The sequence below is a fragment of the Hippopotamus amphibius genome, chromosome 3 (assembly GCF_030028045.1).
Source record: "Hippopotamus amphibius kiboko isolate mHipAmp2 chromosome 3, mHipAmp2.hap2, whole genome shotgun sequence".
NCBI classification, from domain to species: Eukaryota; Metazoa; Chordata; class Mammalia; order Artiodactyla; family Hippopotamidae; genus Hippopotamus; species Hippopotamus amphibius.
The window spans coordinates 16,393,341-16,414,820 of NC_080188.1; the positions used below are offsets into that span (position 1 = coordinate 16,393,341).

Sequence of the window (21,480 nt, forward strand, 5' to 3'; positions counted from 1 at the left end):
CCCCCTTCAGGGTGTTTGACAAATCTAGACCTTCCAGAGAGCCAGAGTGATTTTACCTTTTGCTGAAACTAATAGAGCAACCATAGGCTTGGATGGTGGTTTCCTTTGTTACCTGGAATTTTTAGCTCTTGAGGCAGAAGCCAACTTTTTCTATCATCTTGGTTTTAAATGCATAGTCACTTCTGAATAGCCCCATAAGTCCCTCTGTTGTTTCCCTATAGTGCCCATAGCTCCTCATTTTCAGAAAAGGTAATGGCCATCCCTTTCACATGATGAAGGCTCCGGCTTTCTCTGGCCTAGGTTAGGAGTTCACGTTCCTGGCTTTTTGTTGATGACCTATCACTCAGATGCCCTCAAAATGCTCTCTGTGGTTTTAAAAGAACAAAAGTACTTTCCATGCATGCTTACAGGCAAAGATAGTGAAAGATATGATTTCTGGCAAATAAAAGTCAATGCCCAGTTAGATGTTCCCCCAATTTTAGAACTGTAAGTGCTTTTTTTTTAGGACAATAACATGCCAGCTTTGAACAAACGGGATTCACATGGTGAGGCAGTTATTTTATTTTTAATCCTTTTTAATCCCTGATCCTCTAAGTAGATCTCAGGTTGGTTTTTGCTTGTTTCTGTCTGTCTCTAACACTTGCAAAACTTCCCTGTTAATAAAAGGGGAACAACTCTCAGGCTCAGAGATCCTGGCTGGCAAGAGAATATCATAATATTGTTTTGTTTTAATTGTATTTGTTTTTAAGGTTTCCACATATTTATACAGGTTAAATTGTATTTCCACGTATGACTGAGATATGAGTTTCTTTTAAAAGTGCATTTGTGTAGGTAAAAAAAGTAATTTTAAAGAAAAATGTTAATAGCAACTATTATTTTGAGTACTTATTACATATGATGCCCTGCTGTAAGTTATATGATATGGCTGAAGGTTTCCTTTAATGGCACTATGAAGCAGATCCTATTATCATGGCCATTTGATGAATGAGGCAAACGAGGCACAAACCTGTAGGATCACAAGGTTAATAGGTAGTATGATTAGGAGTAGAGTGCTTTCCCTCCATCTAATACTGCTTCCAAGTCCAGAGCAGTGATGCTGATGTTTGTGAATGGTGGCTATAACGCAAGAGGTATTAGAATGGCCTAGGGAAAGCCTTTCCTCACATCCTTCACTTTATATATGTTTTAACTTACAGGTTATAAATAAAGGATCTGTGGTCTTATAAATGTTGGCTTAAATATTACATCTGTCACTTAGTGTGTATGTTTTTGGTCAAACTATGTTCTCTCTCTAAACTTCAGTTTTCTAGGGAACCCTCCTACACTGTTGGTGGGGATGTAAGTTGGTACAGCCACTATGAAAAACAGTATGGAAGTTCCCCTGAAAACTAAAAATGGAATTACCATCTGATCCAGCAATCCCACTCCTGGGCATATATTCAGACAAAACTATAATTAAAAAAGATACATGCTCTCTTACGTTCATAGCAGCACTATTCACAATAGCAAAGACATGGAAACAATCTAAATGTTCATTGACAGGTGAATGGGTAAAGATGTGTTACATATATACCATGGAATACTACTCAGCCATAAAAAAGAATGAAATAATGCCATTTGCAGCAACATGAATGCAACTAGAGATTATCATACTAAGTGAGAAAGAGAAAGACAAATATCATATGATATCACTTACATGTGGAACCCAAAATATGACATAAATGAACCTATCTACAAAACAGAAACAGACTCATGGACATAGAGAACAGACCAGTGGTTGCCAAGGGGGAGTGGGTTGGGAGAGGGTTGGATTGGGAGTTTGGGATTAGCAGATACAAAATGGTATATGTAGAATGAGTAAACAACAAGATCCTACTGTACAGTATGGAACTATATTCAATATTCTATGATAAACCATAATGGAAAAGAATATTAAGAAAGAATATATATATGCACACATATATATATATACATCTGAATATATGTGTGTATGTATATATATATGGATCACTGCTGAACAGCAGAAATTAACACAGCATTGTAAATCAACTATACTTCAATTAAAAAAAGGAACTGTCAGTTTTTTCATTTGTAAAGTAAGTATAACAACTACTTCACAAGGTTATAGATATACTAGATTCTGCCAAGGTTATATATTTTCAGTTCTTAGAGTAGTTACTGGTACATGGTGAGTAATTAAAAATAGTAGCTGATATCATTACCTGGAGGAAATAATATTTATGGTTTAAGTCAGGGCTTTAGACAGACCTAGATTTCAAGATTAGTTCCACGTTACCTTGGAGAAGTTACATCTGTGAAATGGGGATGACAATTCTTCAAATTACTGTTAAGGATTTAGAAGGAAATAATATAGTTACACATTTAGCTCATTTGCTGGCATCTACCCTGCCTAGCGTTCTCTGAGCTTCCTGGATCTGTGGTTTGGTGTCTGACATTAATTGGGGAAATTCTCACTCAATATTTTGTTTCAAATACTTCTGTTTCTTTCTCTTTTTCTTCTTCTGGAATTCCTATTATACATATGCTTTCAGAGTTGTTTCACAGTTCTTGGATGTTCTGTTTTTCTCTTTGCTTTTCAGTTTTGGGGTTTCTATTGAGATACCCTCAAGCTCAAATTCTTTCCTCAGCCATGTCCACATACTAATAATCCTTTTAAAGACAGTCTTCACATCTCTTAACAGTGTTTTTGATCTCTAGCATGTCTCTTTGGTTCTTTCTTAGAGTTTCCATCTCTCTGCTTACAATGCACATCTGTTCTTGTCCACTTTTTCCTCTAGAGCCCTTAGCATATTAACGAAAGTTTAAAAAAAAATTTCCTGTCTGATAATTCTAACTGGTTCTGATACTTGCTCTGTCTCTTCAGACTGTGTTTTTTGCCATTTGGTATGTCTTGCAAATGTTTTTCTTGAGAGCTAAACATGATGTACTAGGTAAAAGGAACTGCTGTAAATAGACCCTTAGCGATGTGGTGGTAAGTGTGAGGGAGGGGAAGTGTTCTATAGGCCTATGACTAGGTCTCAGTCTTCAGTGAACTTGTAAACTTCAGTCTCACTGATTCTCAGACTCAGAGATTTTCAGTTGCCTCTGCACCCCCACCTTTGGTGGGACAGGATGGCTAGAGGGGCCTGAAGTTGGATACTTCCTGTCTTCTAGGTCAGTTAGGCTCTGATAAGACAGCAAAAAATTAGCCTTTGGTTCAATAGTTTCTTTTGACGGCAGGCCTTGTTCAGAACAGAGTGCTCTGGGATATTTCACAATGCTTCCTTTCCCCTCTCCCTGTAGGAAACACAATGGGATTTTTCTCAGTTATTCACTATGAGAACCTGGCTGAGTTCCTGGACGTAAAATCCACAAAAGTGTGGAAACTATCCCCATGACTGGGTCAGCCTAGAGTTTACAACTCCTGGACTTGTCCATACTGAGCGTCCAGCCATCTGTCAATTACACTTCAGGTTTCCTTACCCTGGCCCTAGCTGCCATGCCAGTTTGGGCTTGTGGGGTTCTGCTCTGGTAAGTTGTGATTCTCTGTATTTGCCTGTCAGTCTCTTTAAACTTGGCACAGAGGTTTGCCCTGTGACCTTACTTCTCTGACAGATTTAAAGAGAGTTGTTGACTTTTTAGTTTGTTCAGTTTTTTACTCTTTAGGACAGAGTGGCAACTTCTAGCCTCTCACATGCTGGACTAGAAACTGAAAGTCTAGCCCAGTTCTTCATGCCAGTATGTCCTCACTCAACACTGATATAAGCTCTTATTTGATTTACATTATGTGGAACCCATAAATGAAGCACAGAGTCTTAATGCTGACTTTAAACTTTTGTGTCAGATTTCTTCTTTGATCAATATTCCAGCTAATGTATTTACAATGTAAAACCACTAAGAATTTTATAGGAGTCATATATTTTAAAGATTGAGACTCTACAGTTTATTATTATGATGCAATAAATGAACTCAAGTTAGGCAAATGTCAATTATTATTTAGTTGAAGAGGCCTCTATATGAAATAAATACAGAGCAGAGTAAGTAGTGAAAACTGGTACTTGGCTATGGTATCTTAAAGGCTTCTGGTAAAATCTGTGCTAAAGATACAAAGAAATATACTAATTACATATATTTCCTTGATTTACTATTCATAGCACGCTCCATTCTGCATCTTCTAACTACAAAATAATGACCTATTTATTAGAAAAATACAATGTGTGTGGAGGTGGGAGGGGTATGGGGGTTAAGGCTGGGTGGAGGAGTTGTTGCCACAAGATACTATAATAATCACCTGTGAAAATCTCTTCATGCGTAAGTGCCTTAGGGAAAATGATAAAAATGCTAATACCAGCATTAGATTACTTTTTTTGTTGCATGTGTTACACTGACATTCAGCTGTAACGTTGTGTAGCACCCATGTTAGATGGTGCTTCAAGTATCAGAAAGCTCTTAGCAGGTTACCTTACACAAAAACTGGTTCTTCAGTAGAGACCCCAAGAACTAGTAGACAGGTGGAAATTAAAGAAGAAAACTCTACCCACTTGTTATTTCTGTATCTCCCCAATATCAATAGTATATTATTGGAGGTGCCCCCAAATTAGTGATCACCCAAGTTACAATTTAAAATAGGATATTGCCATTCATCTGTTGATGGACATTTAAGTTGCTTTCATGTCTTGGCTATTGTAAATAGAGCTGCAATGAACATTGGAGTGCATGCTTCTTTTTGAATTATAATTTCTCCAAATATATATGCCCAAATGGAATATTACTTAGCTGTAAAAAAAGAATGAAATAATGCCATTTGCAGCAACATGAATGGCCTCAGAGATTATCATACTAAGTGAAGTAAGCCAGACAGACAAAGACAAATATCACCATACCGCTTATATGTGGAATTAAAAAAAAATACAAATGCACTAGCATAAAACAGAAATAGACCCACAAACAGAGAAAACAAACTTATCATAAGCAAAGGAAAAGGTGGGGGGAGGGATAAATTAGGAGTTTGGGATTCACATATACACACTACCATATATGAAATAGATAACCAACAAGGACCTACTGTATAGCACAGGGAACTCTACTCTCTCTCTCTATGTATATATGTGCTGTACACCTGAAACTAACACGATAATGTAAATCAACTATACTTCAGAAAAATTTAAAAAAAAAAGAAAAAGGATATTGCTCTAGGTGTCAAGGATATGATTTTATATCATTGCTTCCATTTTGCACTTCAAAATATGTATAATATTAAGGAAAGGATTTGTAATTTTTCTGACTTCGCTTTTACTTTCATATTAGGTTTTATGGGTTACTGTGATGAGTCTGTAGGAATCTCACCCCCGCACCTTTGCTGAACTCCCTAATTTAACCCATATTTGTCCTTTTAAGCTGGGGTAGAGGGCACAATGATGACATGACATTACCAAACAAATCATTCCTAAAGCCAACCCATGATAGCAATGTTTCCATTGCATTACTCTTCACTTTCGTTTCCCTACACGTGTTCCTGGAGTGAGGTGAACTAACTTAGCTACAGCACCACCCTGAGCTTCCTGAAAGCACACTGTAATGAGGCTGAGTCCTGGCCAAGATTGAAACTCTGAGCTTCTTTCTGTCAGAGACTCGATGGGCAGCTGCTGCTGAGACCACAGGGAAAGGGACAATCTCCAGTGCCCTTATGTCATGGTAACACTTGAATCACATCTTGCTATACATAAGGCTATACTTATAGGACTAGCCTTATTTACAACTGGATCTTTGGAAATCACCTATTCTATTGGAATTTGAGAGGTGTCAAAACCTCTCTGCATGCAAAATGAGACTCCAGTTCTATCAAGACTTGGCGTGACAAAAACAAGTGACTTACGGAGCACCCATTCTGTGCAAGGAATTGAACTAAGCTGTTCCATTTTATTTCATCTACAGCACATTACACATTTTATGTCATTTAAAGTTCACTACATCTAGGAAGGAGATAAGATAATGACGGTGATTTTAAAGTTTAGGAAACCAAGGCGTGATTGACTCAGAAGTCAGTGATTGACAGGGTGGGGTTTAAACTTAGTCTTACCTGAGAGCCCTCATGCTCAAGAAGCCTTGTATTAAAGCAAGCATTCGTTTTGGAGTTAATCAGAGTGGAGCTCAGCCCCCTGCTCTTTCACTTACACTGAGGTCTCGGCCATGAGACCTAACCACTCAAGCCTTGATAGTCTCACTCATCCGAGAGGAAAGAGGAAGAACTCTCCTCTCTTCCCCACAGTATTTTTGGGAAAGACAGATGAGAGCACCAAGAAGAAAACACTTTGTAAATAACCCTAAAGCAGGCTCAGTCCTGAGAGCTTCAGACAAGCCTGATAAATAAGTGCTGAGGGTCTGCCAGTGCAGACGATTATTTGCAGAGAAGCTGAGGTTCTTCCTGGGGTAAAAACTTAACCTGTATTCACTGCTGAGTCTGAAATAACTGAGTATAAGATATGACTTGACAGCTCTATTTGCAGGAGGCTCAGTGTTTTTGCCCCCAAACACACAATATTTATATAAATTAAAATAGAAATAAATTTTATTAAGTACAGCTAAATCTATGTCAAATATTCTATGTTAAATGTATAACATATTAATATATATTTAAAGCATACAGGTGTCTAGAACAGAGCACTATAGTTATTAGTAAAATCTGTTTCTCAGTTCAGCCCCTTGTCCTAAGCAGAAAGATTTTAATTTAAAAACAGAAGTCCTATTTTATTGAGCTCTGTGACACATCAGGGCAAAGTCCATATTACTCTAATGTCATGTAACCCAAGGGGTCGGGGGCCACTTCCTTCATTCTATCACATTTTATCACACAACTTACGTACCAAAAGGGCTTAAGGTGGCCACTAATGGAGAACTGCTTTGCTTGGGAGAAAAGTAGGAGAGATCATGGGCTCCCTATAGAGCAGGTCAGAATGGCATCACTGCTGGAAGGATCCAGCAGAACGGTGGTGGGGCTACAGCAGAACAAACCTGTGGTAATCACTGGTGTGGAACAACTGTGCTTATGTAGTAGGTTGGGAGAAAAAGCGTGGTACGGGTAGAAACCATCATGGTTCACTACACAGTAGTGCACACAATAGACTCCACTATAGACACAGGCAGGGAAACTGTTGTGCCCACGAAAACAGCGTGGATGGCTGCGTGTCCTGGCTGAGCATTGTGGTATACCTGGTGAAACACGTGGGTACCAAAAGAGGAAAGCCTGTAGGACTGCCAGAAATACCTGGGGAGGCCTTTGCCAGAGTTGGAGTTTCTGCATGAGGAGGTCCACTGTACAACCCCTATGAGGCAATTTACAAATCAGAAATTATTTTCATTACTGTATCTCTACAGCATCAGGACCAAAGTGAAATCAGAATTTCACTTTGGTCCTGATATGGCATTGGAATATTCATAACTCCTTGGATAAAGGTATTTCTTTCATTCTTCCTTGCTTTTGTTGGGATACATTTGGAATGCAAGTTGATAACTGATGTAAGTCCTACTTGATAGTGCTCTTCTAAGAGAAGCCACCATACGACAGTATCAGAATCACCTCTGTTATCAATGTGGTCTTATTTGAGACCATTTCAAAGGGTGAGCTTCCTTTTTTGCCTTTTTCTCAAGATTCATTTTTATGAACACTAAGGTTTGAGAATGCTGCCTTATTTTCTAAAAGACAAAGCCCCTCGTTGAGAGTGGTGGGCAAGGGTGAGTTAGAGGTCTTGCAAAGAGTAGTAAAGGTGTGCATCATCTTCCGTAGGGAAGAGTGGAAGAAATCTCCAGGGATACATAAGAATAGTGCTGCGCGGCCCTGGTGCCCAGCTGAAACTACACACTTTAAATTTGTGGTGGTAACAATCTTCATAATTGTCCACAGAGAGTCCTGGAAGCTAAGAACTGACTGAAGCTATGGTGTGGGAACCCTGTGGTAAATAGAAGTACTGATGTAAAAGAAAACACAGAAAATGACACAATAGGTCCTACCAATGGCGTGACTGCAAAGAGGTGTTAAAATGATTAAAGAAGACAATTTACATGATACAGATAAACTTCAAGACTTCACGAAGTGGACAGTCTCCTTGCAGAGAACTACAAAACGGGGCAGAAGGCAAGAAACTTTTATAGGATAAAGAAAAAGAATGAGGATGAAACAAATAGAAAATATCTGATTGCCTGGGGCCACACAGTCACCCTTGCTGCAGGATGAGGAGGCCCCAAGTGGGCTTGAACTTCGGGGACTGGCTGACTGGACACATGGCGTTTCTGGTCAAGCAGAGAATTTAAGGGGACATGAATGTTTGCTGACACGGCACCCTGGAAAGGAGCAGATCCATCCTGGACCTAGAGATTTGTTTCAACAGAGGCACGGCCTTGTAGTGAAAGGGGCCGTGACACTCAGAGCTCTGGTTGGCCTCTAGGTCGTCATTTGTTCACTGCATTGTGCTCATGTCTGTGCTGCGGTTCTGAAGTAGTAGGGGAAATGCAGCTCTTGGACATCATGGAACTGGTGGAACCAGAGAAAGTGGAAGTGCTGGAGCCTGAGGAATACTTTGAGCAGTTCCTGCTTCCAGTCATCAGCAAGATGCAGGAGGCTATCGTATCTTGCACTGGAGTGCACAGGAGAGCATAGAGACAGAATAGGAGCAAGGTGTAGGAGATGGACAGTATATTCAGCCAAATAAAAACCCAGGTGGAAGCTTCAGAGAAAAGCACTCTGAATCATCTTCAGAATCCAAATGATGGAGTTGAGGGCAGAGTGACCAAAAGGTGTGAGAAGGTGAAGGAGAAGGCCAAGGAAACTGCAAAGATGGCAGAGAGAGATGTTGGCTGACCTAGTCGGGCGGATAAAGAAAAGCAATTGTCTTGAAAGAGGGTCAGCTGTTTATAGCTAATGGATTCTGCTCAAGCAATGGAGATTGGCTGACACCCTACAGAAGCTGAAACCAGAGAGTCTTTTGTTTTCTCTTTTGCTCTCTGTTTATACACTGTCCGCACTTACACTAAGGTTCTGCTATGGTCTGTGGTTAACGACTTCAGTGAGTTGTAACTGTTCCATATTTTTGTTTGGGGAAGTAAATTTTGTTTGGAAAATGCCCTCACCTATGAGAATTAGTGTCTAAGGCTCTTGCAGTGGTAAGAAAAGCTGCAAGGTTTTTGTAAGGAATCTTGCAGTAGTCATATATGTTCCTGGGTGTTGGGTTATTTCTAAATTTTGAGGTCCGTTGCTCTTTCTTGTGTGACCAGATAGCTCCTTGGAATGTTGGGTCTGCGTGTGTCTCATGGGACTCAGAGCTGGAGCTCTGGAGCTCTGGAGATGCTGAAAGAGCTGCATTATTATTGTAAGATGATTTCATGCAGCAACCACCAAAGAAGCCGCACAGGGGACCAGACTCCTACTGGGAGTGTGAATGGGGCTGACATGACTAAGACTGATGAATCAGAAGAAGGGCTGTTGTGCTTAGCAGCATAAATAAGACATATCTGTACATATCCGAGTTATTTATACTTTCATACTGCTGCCCTTGAAAGACTTATAGTGGAGGAAAAACTGCCACATAAGCATCACTACACCTTTTTACAAGGTATATGTGTATTACTGAGAACTTGAGAGCCGGATTTAGATTTGCCAATCTTCCCGAGTAGTAACACATTGAAAGTGACATTTTATAAACTGTATTCAGCAAAATAAAATATACAATATTAACATAAAAGCAGGTTCCTTGAGAAGAATAACAAAAATTCCTTTAGCAAATAGCAGAACCTGAGAAGATGCAACAGAATAGCACTTTTTTTGACTGGAAGAAAGGAAGAGAGAAAAGTAGGGAAAATTAGAGCCAGTGCTGCCAATAAAGGCATCCAAGGAACCACATGTAGACACAGAATCTGTGGGAGGGGCACTCAGAGCAAACAGAGGTTTCACTGTTTGGCTTGGAGCTGACCCTGAGCACCAGTGAGATTTAAAATGTGGTACGCAGACAAAAATAGTGCACAGAAAAAAACCATGGGGACGAAAAAAGAAAAAGGAAAGAAAAGGGAGGGGAAGGACTAGAAAGGAGGCAATGAAAATCCCTGAATGACGAGGCTATATGGGAGAACAGCACAGTGCCTCGAAGTGTAAAAGACCCCAAGATTTCCTGTGCATACACAATCCACCGCTTCTGTGGTTGGGCACCAGATAAAGAATGTGGCTTGAATTTTCATGTATGTGAAAAAATACATATACGTAAACACCAGAATCACTCTCAGTGCATCAAGGTGCCATGAGACATCCGTGAAGAAAGAATGACTGAGGGTGGTAAACTGTTTACATGAAGAAAAGAAAAGATCCAATGTATATATACCTCTTGTCCTAGACTCAATTCAGGCCATATGCCTGTGGATGGGAATGACAGAATCTGCTGCACTATTTAAATTGGTATTTCTCAATTTTTTGAGAGGATTAAGTACATAGTTAATGTCTCAAAAATTCTGTGCATTTATTTTGCAGTGCTACAGTATCAATATACTTGAATTTACATTGTTCTTATGTTGATTCTTAATCTCCTCCCATTAAAACTTCTTAATGTAAGTTTTTTAAAAATTATATAAATTTCAGGTGTACAGCATTAGAATTCAATGGGCGTATACATTACACAGTGATCACAACTACAAGTCTAGTTACCATCCATCACCATATAATTTACCCTCTTCACCTATTTCACGAGCGCCCCCAACCCCTTTCTCCTCTGGAAACCACAATTCTGATATCTGTATCTATGAGTTTGTTTTGGGTTTGTTTTATTTCTTCCTCTGTTTTGTTTTTTTGAGATTAGACATATAAATGAAACCATATGACATTTGTCTTCCTCTCTGTCTGACTTATTTCATTTAGTGTAATACCTTCAAGGTCCATCCACGTTGTCACAAATGGCAGGATTTCATTCTTTTTTATGGCTGAGTAGTATTTCACTGTGTGTGTGTGTGTGTGTGTGTGTGTGTGTGTGTGTGTACCATATCTTTTTCATCCATTCGTCCATCCATTCAGAACTTAGGCTGTTTCTATGCTGCAGTGAACATCGGGGTGCATCTATTTTTCTATTTAGTGTTTTTGTGTTCTTTGGATAGACAGCCAGAAGTAGAAATATGGTAGCTCTGTTATAAATGTTCTGAGGAACCTCCATACTGTTTTCCATAGTGGCTGCACCAATGTACAGTCCCACAGCAATGAGGGTTCTCTTTTCTCCATATTCTCTCTAACATTTGTTATTTCTTTTCTTTTCAATAATAGCCATCCTGACAGGTGTGAGGTAATATCTCATTGTCAATTTGATTTGCATTTCCCTCATAATTAGTGATGTTGAACACGTTTTCATAAGCCTGTTAGCCATCTCCATGTTTTCTTTGTAAAAGTGTCTGTTCAGATTCTCTGCCCATGTTTTTAAATCATTTGTTTCTTTGTTATTGAGTTGTATGAGTTTTTTAAAAGTATTTTAGATATGAACCCCTTATCAAATATATGATTTGCAAATATCTTCTCCCATTCAGTAGGTGGCCTTTTCATTTTGATGATGGTTTCCTTCACTTTGCAGAAATTTTTTAATTAATGTAGTCCCGTTTGTTTATTTTTGCTTTTGTTTGCTTTTGAGTCAGATCCACAAAAACATGACTAAGAACGATGTCAGAGAGGTTACTGCTTATGTTTTACTCTAGTATTCTTATGGTTTCAGGTCTTATGTTCAAGTCTTTAATCTATTCTTAGTTCAGTTTTTTGTATTGTGGAAGATAGTAGTCTAGTTTCTTCGCTCCCTCCCTCCCACCCTCCCTTCCTTCCTTTCTTCCTTCCTTTCTTTTTATATAGCTGTCCAGCTTTATCAACATCACTTATTGAACAAACTTTCCTTTTCCAATGAGATTTTTCCTTTTGTATGTTTTCTTATTGTTAATTAGTGCCATTTATTTTCAGCTTAAGGAAGTCACTTTAATATTTGTTGCAGGGCTCGTTTACTGGTGATGGACTTCTTTAGCTTCGGCTTATCTGGAAACTGTTGATGTCTCCTTCAACTTTGAATAATAACATTGCTGTATAGAGAATTATTGGTTGGAAATTGTTTGGTTTTTTCCCCCAGCATTTTGAATATGTCATGCCACTCCTGGCCTGTGAAATTTCTGCTGAAAAGTCTGCTAATAGAATTATGGGGGGCTATTTTGTATATAACAGGTTGTTTTTCTCTTGCTGCTTTTAGGATTCTCTCTTTTTCTTAACTTTTACCATTTTAATTGTAATATGTGTTAGTGTATTTCTCTTTGGGTTCATCTTATTTGTAACTCTCTGAACTTCCTGGACCTGGATGTCTCTTTTCTTAATCAGATTAGGGATATTTTCAGCCACTGTTTCTTTAAATAATTTTCCTGGCTCTTCTTCTCTCCCTTCTCCTTCTGGGACCCATATAATGTGAAAGTTACTCCATTTGCTGTTTTCCCAATGGTATATTAAGGTATATTTACTTTTTTAAATTCCTTTTTTTCCCCCCATTTTGGTGCTCTGCCTGGGCTTTCTATGCTTTTTGTTTCAGGTCGGTGATTTGTTCTTCTGCCTTATCCAGTCTGCTGCTGAATCTCTTTAGTGTATTTTTAAGTTCAATTATAACATGCTTGGTGTTTTATTATATTTTCTGCCTCTGCTGAAGTTCTCACTGTGTTCATCCATTCTTCTCCTAAGTTTGGTAAGCATCTTTATGGCCATTATGCAGAAATCTTTATTAGGCAGATTGCCATTTCCATTTCGTTTAATTCTTTTTATGATGTTTTGTCTTGTTCTTTTGATTGGAATATGTTTCTCTTTCTTTTCATTTTTCCTAATTCTCTGGGTTTGTTTCTATGTATTAGGTAAATTAGCCATCTCTCCCAGTCTTGAAGGAGTGACCTTCTTTAGGAAATGTCCCGTGGGACTCAGAAGCATAATCCCATTTGGCCACCAGAGCCAGGTGTCAAGGGATACCCCCTTCCTGTTGTGGCAGGGCCCAGCTGCTGCTGCTGCTGCAGGGCACTGGTTGGTAGAGCTGGACTCCCATCAGATTTGAGGCCCACCTGCTACTGTTGTGCATGCTGGCGGGTGGGGCTATTGCTCAACTGGCTGTGAGGACTGATCGAGGTGCAGGCATGGGCAGGGTTCTCAGTGGGGTATCCCCATTGGCAGTAACAGTTTAGAGGGACAATTCCGAAGTGGCATCCACCAGAGCCAACATTCACAAGACAGTGTGAGCTCACAAAAATAGCTCCCTCCAGTGTCTCAGCCCCCAGGGAACATCCCAACTGGTTGCTGCCTCTCTGGAAGATGATTTAAGATTAGCAAATAGCCCCCTTTACCTATGGTCTGTGTGCTTTTTAATCTGGTGTTTTTACAGTCGTTTTTGAGTTGAGTGAGTCTTTGCACAAGCCCTTTAAGAGGTTTTGTTCCCTGTAGTTCTGTTCTTTTCCTGGACATATTTGCTATTGGTTTTCAAAGCCAGGTGTTTTAGAGGCTTGTCTCTCCTGTGCAGGATCTAGGGTTTGCGGTGCTGGATATAGAGCTCGATTCCCTCGCTTCTCAGGGAAAAGATCCATACTTTATAATCCCTCCTGATTGTGGATCACTGAGGCTGAGTTTTGGATTTTTCTTTCGTGAGACTTTCACCTCTGTCTCTCCTACCTATCTCAATGCTGTCCTTTTACCCTTTGTTGTGGAGGCATTGTTCATCCAGTTTTAGTCCCTTACTGAGAGAATTATTTGATATGTGGTTGTAGATTTGCTGTGTCCATGGGAGGAGGTGTGTTCAGGATCTTCTATGCTGCCATCTTGCTCATACGCCTTAATGGAAGCTTTATATACATGTTTATGTAATGTCTATGACAAGAATACCTACAAAATATTATATTCAGATTTAATAAACCTGTATGGAGTGTTTTGTTTGAACCAGTGCACTGTGCATTCACACAGAACACTTACCTCATTCTTGTATCGTTGCTATGAGCAGAACTTTAAAAAACTTTGTTTTATTTTGAAATAATTATAGAGTTACAGGAAGTTGCTAAATATAATACAGAGAGGTGCAATATATTCTCACCCAGATTTCCTCAGTGGTTACACCTTACATAATTATAGCAAAATATCAAAGCCAGGAAGTTGACATTGATACAATGTGTACGCATAGTACTATACCCTTGTGTCAGATGTGTAGATTTGTATAACCACAGCATTCAAGATACACAACTATTCTAGCACTACAAAGACCTCCCTTGTGCTACTTTTTATGGTCTTCTACCACTATCCTAACCTGGAAATCACTAATCTGTTCTATATCTTTATAATTCTGTAATTTCAACAATGTGGCATAAATGGAACCATAGATTATATAACTTTTTGAGACTGGAATTTATCACTCAGCACAATAACCTGAGGTCCATGCAAGTTGTTGCACTTATCGATGATTTATCCTCTTTATTACTGAAAAGTATCCCATCTTGTGGATGTACCACAGCCATTCACCTGTTGCAGAAAATTTTAGCTTTTTCCAGGTTTGGCTATTACAAATAAAGTTGCTATGAACATTTGCATACAGGTTTTTGTGATGTATGTATACATTTTAATAAATCACATTTCAGAGCTGAGACCGAGGGAGTGAATAAATTGTCCAGAGCACTGAACAGGTTTCCACACCCAGATGTTTTTACTTTACCCCCGGAACTGTTTTCATGATCCCATATTAATGAGAACAAACTTCTGTGGACAGTGTAGAAAAGTAATGATTATATATTTGATTTCTTCTTGACAAAATTTTGGTTTCAGAATACCTGCTTAAAGACTTGATTGTTTTTAGCATCATGTCTGCACAATGATTCACTCATTTATTCACAGAAACTAATGTTTGAGTACCCATTAGATACCAGCCCTGGTGCTAGGTGTTGAGGCAAGGTGCCTGGCCCACAAGGGCTTTTACAAAATACTGTGTTTGTAGTATAGAGGTAGCTTGATCTTTGTTAGCTGGTATTAACAGGTTTAGATTTTAGTTTACAAAATGTTTATTGACAGTTAATGTGAATGCTAAAATAATATTGAAATGTGTATTTCTAAATGTAAATTTTCTGAAAGGTTTGTGTTAATATATGCTGCCTTATCTTAGGAAAGCAATTGCTGAGCATGCGTGCACAAATACACAATCTAATTTTGCAAGGCATGCAATTCAGAACTTTTTCCGAACCAGGTGAAGTTCAGATGGACTTTTACGTGTAGCTTGTTCACAAATTAATGATTTCTTCTGTTTATTCTGTGTCCCTTTCTCCCAAAAGCATGAAAAATTAATCAACCGTCCACAGAGTACCAAAAGAATGTCTACAAATCCTCTAGGTAAGGAATATTTGCTGTGTCCTCATTTTGAGGGTGTTCCTTTTCCTCTTACATTTTATATTTTGTGTGACTCTTTTAGTAAGAAAGAATAGAGAATGGTGCAATTAACAATAATTTATTAAGTAATCATTTATTATCAGCCTAATAAATGTTTTCCTTTATAAGTCATGCATGTATAAACAAAAACATTCTTGAATGTAGACGTAGTTAAAATTTCATTAAAATCTACAAGAAATATGAATTCTACTATTACTGAACTAAGATAACTAGTAATTGCTTTGGTAAATAGACTACTACAGTTTGTTCTGAAATGTTGACTATTAGGTTTCAAATCTTAAAATAGATTTTAAATAGAGGTATATATGGAGGTATGAAGCCACATAGGAAACATGTAAAATTTGATTGTGGTTAAGCATAATCCAATTACATAACAATGACTCATATTTCAAGGTAGAATTTGACACTTTTATTCTATTTTAGCCTTTGAAACAATTCATTTTGTAACACCAATAGTTATTCCTGCGATAACTTATTGGTCTTCAAAAGACATCAGTGAATGTGTTTTGACTACCGTGTCTGTCTCACCATTGATGGCATAACATTTCATTCAGGTATCTTTACGGACTTGTACAGAAAATGCACGAGCTTTGCTATGCAAATTAGAAGAGAGTAGGATGGGAATAAACGCTAGAGTTATACACTCTCTCAGAGGCAATAAAATTATTTTCAAAGAGAGAGCAGGTGATAGAGCAAAAACAAAACATAAAATGCCAAAGCCCAAATCCCAAAATCCAAAAGAAAGAAAACCCACTAAAACAACAATAGCAGTAAGTGAAAGCCCAGCAAGTATATAATGTAAACTTTTGAATAACTTGATGTTGAAATAAAAGTGCTCCAACTACCATTGTCAACAACCACCAAAGAGAACGAGGGTATAGTGATCTTTCCTAAGTGTACCAGGATGTCCTAAATTGTTATATAATGTAGACTTTTTTTTTAAGAACTTTTACTGAGATACAGTTAACATACAATAAACTGCATATATTTAGAGTGCACAATTTGGTATCCCAGTCTCTCAATTCATTCTTCACCAACCCTCCCCACTTTCCCCATTTGGTGTCCATATGTTTGTTCTCTACATCTGGGTCTCTATTTCTGCCTTGCAAACCGGTTGATTTGTACTATTTTTCTATATTCTGCATATATGTGTTAATATATGATATTTGTTTTTCTCTTTCTGACTCACTTCACTCTGTATGACAGTCTCTAGGTCCATCCATGTCTCTACACATGTCCCAATTTCATTGCTTTTTACAGCTAAGTAATACTCCATTGTATATATGTACCACATCTTTTTTATCAATTCATCTGTTTATGGACATTTAGGTTGCTTCCACGTCCTGGCTATTGTTAATAGTGCTGCAATGAACATTGAAGTGCATGTGTCTTTCTGAATGATGCTTTTCTCTGGGTATATGCCCAGCAGTGGGATTGCTGGGTCATATGGTGACTCTATTTTTACTTTTGCAAGGAACCCTCAGTTTTCTTAAGGAACCTCCATACTGGTCTCCATAGTGGCTGTATCAATTTACATTCCTACCAACAGTGCAAGAGCGTTCCCTTTTCTCCACACCCTCTTCAGCATTTACTGTTTGTAGATTTTCTGATGATGCCCATTCTAACCGGTGTGAGGTGATACCTCATTGTAGTTTTGATTTGCATTTCTCTCATAATTAGTGATGTTGAGCAGCTTTTCATGTGCCTCTGGCCATCTGTATGTCTCCTTTCGAGAAATGTCTGTTTAGGTCTTCTGCCCATTTTTTGATTGGGTTGTTTGTTTTTTTGATATTGAGCTGGATGAACTGTTTATATATTTTAGAGGTGAATCCTTTGTCTGTTGATTTGTTTGCAAATATTTTCTTCCATTCTGAGGGTTGTCCTTTCGTCTTGCTTATAGTTTCCTTTGCTGTGCAGAAGCTTTGAAGTTTCATTGGGTCCCATTTATTTATTTTTGTTTTTATTTCCATTAGTCTAGGGGGTGGATCAAAAAGGACCTTGCTGTTATTTACATCGAAGAGTGTTCTTCCTATTTTCCCTCTAGGATTTTTATAGTGTCTGGCCTTACATTTAGGTCTTTAATCCATTTGAGTTTATTTTTGTGTATGGTGTTAAGGAGTGTTCTAATCTCATTCTTTTACATGTAGCTGTCCAGTTTTCCCAGCACCAGTTATTGAAGAGGCTGCCTTTTCTCCATTGTATATCCTTGCCTCCTTTGTCATAGATTACTTGACCGTAGTGTATCTCTGGGCTTTCTATCCTGTTCCATTGATCTATATTTCTGTGTTTGTGCCAGTACCATAATGTCTTGATCACTGTAGCCTTGTAGGATAGCTTGAAGTCAGAAAGCCTGATTCCACAAACTCCATCTTTCCTTCTCAAGATTGCTTTGGCTATTCGGGGTCTTTTGCATTTCCATACAAATCATAAGATTTCTTGTTCTAGTTCTGTGAAAAAGGCCATTGGTAATTTGATAGGGATTGCATTGAATCTGTAAATTGCTTTGGGTAGTACAGTCATTTTCACAATGTTGATTCTTCCAGTCCAAGAACATAGTATGTCCCTCCATCTGTTTGTGTCGTCTGTGATTTCTTTCATTAGTGTCTTATAGTTTTCTGAGTACAGGTCTTTTACCTCCCTGGTTAGGTTTATTCCTAGGTATTTTATTCTTTGTGTTGCAATGGTCAATGGGATTGTTTCCCTAATTTCTCTTTCTGACCTTTCATTGTTAGTGTATAGAAATGCAAGAGATTTCTGTGTATTAATTTTGTATCCTGCAAGTTTACCAAATTCACTGATTAGCTCAAGTAGTTTTCTGGTGGCATCTTTAGGATTTTCTATGTATAGTATCATGTCATCTGTGAACAGTGACAGTTTGACTTCTTTTCCAATTTGGATTTCTTTTGTTTCTTTTTCCTCTCTGATTGCTGTGGCAAGGACTTCCAAAACTATGTTGAATAGTAGTGGCGAGAGTGGACATCCTTGTCTTGCTCCTGATCTTAGAGGGAATGCTTGCAGTTTTTCACCATTGAGAATGATGTTTGCTGTGGGTTTGTTGTATATGGCCTTTATTAAGTTTCCCTCTATGCCCACCTTCTGGAGAGTTTTTATCATAAAAGTGTGTTGAATTTTGTCAAAAGCTTTTTCTGCATCTATTGAGATGATCATGTGGTTTTTATCCTTCAATTTATTAATATGGTGTGTCACATTGATTGATTTGCATATATTGAAGAATCCTTGCATTCCAGGGATAAACCCCACATGATCATGCTGTATGATCCTTTTAATGTGTTGTTGGATTCCATTGGCTAGTATTTTGTTGAGGATTTTTCCATCTAAATTCATCAGTGATATTGGTCTGTAATTTTCTTTTCTTGTAGTATCTTTGTCTGGTTTTGGTATCAGGGTGATGGTGGCCTCATAGAATGAGTTTGGGAGTGTTCCTTCCTCTGCAATTTTTTGGCAGAGCTTGAGAAGGATGGGTGTTAGCTCTTCTTTAAATGTTTGATAAAATTCACCTGTGAATCCATCTGGTCCTGGACTTTTGTTTCTTGGGAGATTTTTTTAAATTAATTAATTAATTAATTAATTTTATTGGTGTGTTGGGTCTTTTTTGCTGTGCATGGGCTTTCTTTTTTTAGTTGCGGTGAGTGGGGGCTACTCTTCATTGTGGTGTGCGGGCTCCTCATTGCTGTGGCTTCTCTTGCTGCGGAGCATGGGCTGTAGGTGCGTGGCCTTCAGTAGCTGCAGCACATGGGCTCAACAGTTGTGGCTCACGGGCTTAGTTGCTCGACGGCATGTGGGATCTTCCTGGAGCAGGGATCGAACCAGTATCGCCTACATTGACAGGTGGATTCTTAACCATTGCACCACCTAGGAAGCCCTGTTGGGAGATTTTTAATCACAGTTTCAATATCATTACTTGTTATTGGTCTGTTCATATTTTCTATTTCCTCCTGATTCAGTCTTGGAAGGATTATATCTTTCTAAGAATCTGTCCATTTCATCCAGGTTGTCCATTTTATTGGCATATAGTTGCTTGCAGTAGTCTCTTATGGAGCTTTTTATCTCTGTGGTGTCCCTTGTAACTTCTCCTGTTTCATTTCTAATTTTATTGATTTGAGTCCTCTCCCTCTTTTTCTTGATGAGTCTTGCTAGAGGTTTATCAATTTTATTTATCTCCTCAAAGTACCACCTTTTAGTTTTATTGATTTTTGCTATTGTTTTCTTTGTTTCTATTTCATGTATTTCTGCTCTGATGTTTATGATTTCTCTCCGTCTACTAACTTTGGGTTTTGTTTGCTGTTCATTCTCTAGTTTCTTTAGGTGTAAGGTGAGATTGTTTATTTGGGATTTTTCTTGTTTCTTGAGGTAGGATTGTATTGCTATAAACTTCCCTCTTAGAGCTGCCTTTGCTGCAGGTTTTAGATCATTGTGTTGTCACTGTCATTTGTTTCTAGATATTTTTTGATTTCCTCGATTTCTTCAGTGATCTGTTGGTTATTTAGTAGCGTATTCTGTTTGTGTTTTTTACAGTTTTTTTCCTGTATTGATTTCTAATCTCATAGCATTGTGGTCAGAAAAGATGCTCGATATGATTTCAATTTTCTTGAATTTACCAAGGTTTGATTTATGACCCAAAATATGATCTATCCTGAAGAATGTTCCATGTGCACTTGAGAAGAACGTGTAATCTGCTGTTTTTGGATGCAATGTCCTGTAGATATCTATTAAATCAAGCTGATTTATTGTGTCATTTAAAGCTTGTGTTTCCTTATTAATTGTCTGTGTGGATGATCTGTCCATTGGTGTAACTGGGGTGTTAAAGTCCCCCAGTATGATTGTGTTACTTTCAATTCCCTCTTTCATAGTTGTTAGCATTTGCCGTATGTATTGAGGTGCTCCTATATTGGGTGCATATATATTTATAATTGTTATCTCTTCTTCTTGGATTGATCCCTTGATCTTTTTGTAGTGTCCTTTCTTGTCTCTTTAACATTTCTTATTTTAAAGTCTATTTTATCTGATAAGAGTATCACTACTCCAGCTTTCTTTTGATTTCCATTTGCATGGAATATCTTTTTCCATCCCCTCACTTTCAGTCTGTATGTGTCCCTAGGTCTGAAGTAGGTCTCTTGTAGACAGCATATATATGGGTCTTGTTTTTGTATCCATTCAGCCATTTGGTTGGTGCATTTAGTCCATTTTCATTCAAGGTAATTATCGATATGTATGTTCCTATTACCATTTTCTTAATTGTTTTGTTTTTGTTTTTGTAGGTCCTTTTCTTTAAGCTCTTATATTTCCTGCTTAGAGAAGTTCCTTTAGCATTTGTTGTAGGGCTGGTTTGGTGGTGCTGAATTCTCTTAGCTGTTGCTTCTTGGTAAAGCTTTTGATTTCTCCATCAAATCTGAATGAGATTCTTGCTGGGTAGAGTATTCTTTGTTGTAGGTTCTTCCCTTTCATCACTTGAAATATATCATGCCACTCCCTTCTGGCTTGCAGAGTTTCTGTTGAGAAATCAGCTGTTAACCTGATGGGAGTTCCCTTGTATGTTATTTGCCATTTTTCCCTTGTTGCTTTTAATAACTTTTCTCTGTCTTTAATTTTTGTCCATTTGACTACTATATGTCTTGGCGGATTTCTCCTTTTGTTTATCCTGCCTGGGACTCTCTGTGCTTCCTGGACTTGGGTAGCTATTTCCTCTCCCACGTTAGGGAAGTTTTCAACTATAATCTCTTCCAACATTTTCTCGGGTCCTTTCTCTCTCTCATCTCCTTCTGGGACCCCTATAATGCAAATGTTGGTGTGTTTATCATTGTCCCAGATGTCTCTTAAGCTGTCTTCAGTTCTTTTCATTCTTTTCTCTTTATTCTTTTCTGCATCAGTGATCACCACCTTCTGTCTTCCAGGTCACTTATTCACCCTTCTGCCTCAGTTAATCTGCTATTGGTTCCTTCTAGTGTATTTTTCATTTCAGTTATTGTGTTGCATATCTCTGTTTGTTTGTTCTTTAATTCTTCTAGGTCTTTGGTAAA

At 38.2% G+C, this 21,480-nt stretch overlaps 1 protein-coding gene and 1 pseudogene across 1 annotated transcript in view; both read left to right on the plus strand.

Annotated features, from left to right (window-relative positions):
* DTHD1 (death domain containing 1) overlaps positions 1-21,480 on the plus strand; it is a 75,735-nt gene that overhangs the window by 48,336 nt on the left and 5,919 nt on the right. The window contains exon 9 of the mRNA XM_057726903.1: positions 15,328-15,385. Coding sequence (XP_057582886.1) covers positions 15,328-15,385 — 58 coding nt within the window. The remainder of the gene's footprint in view (positions 1-15,327; positions 15,386-21,480) is intronic.
* Positions 8,504-8,915, plus strand: LOC130847955 (MORF4 family-associated protein 1-like; annotated as a pseudogene).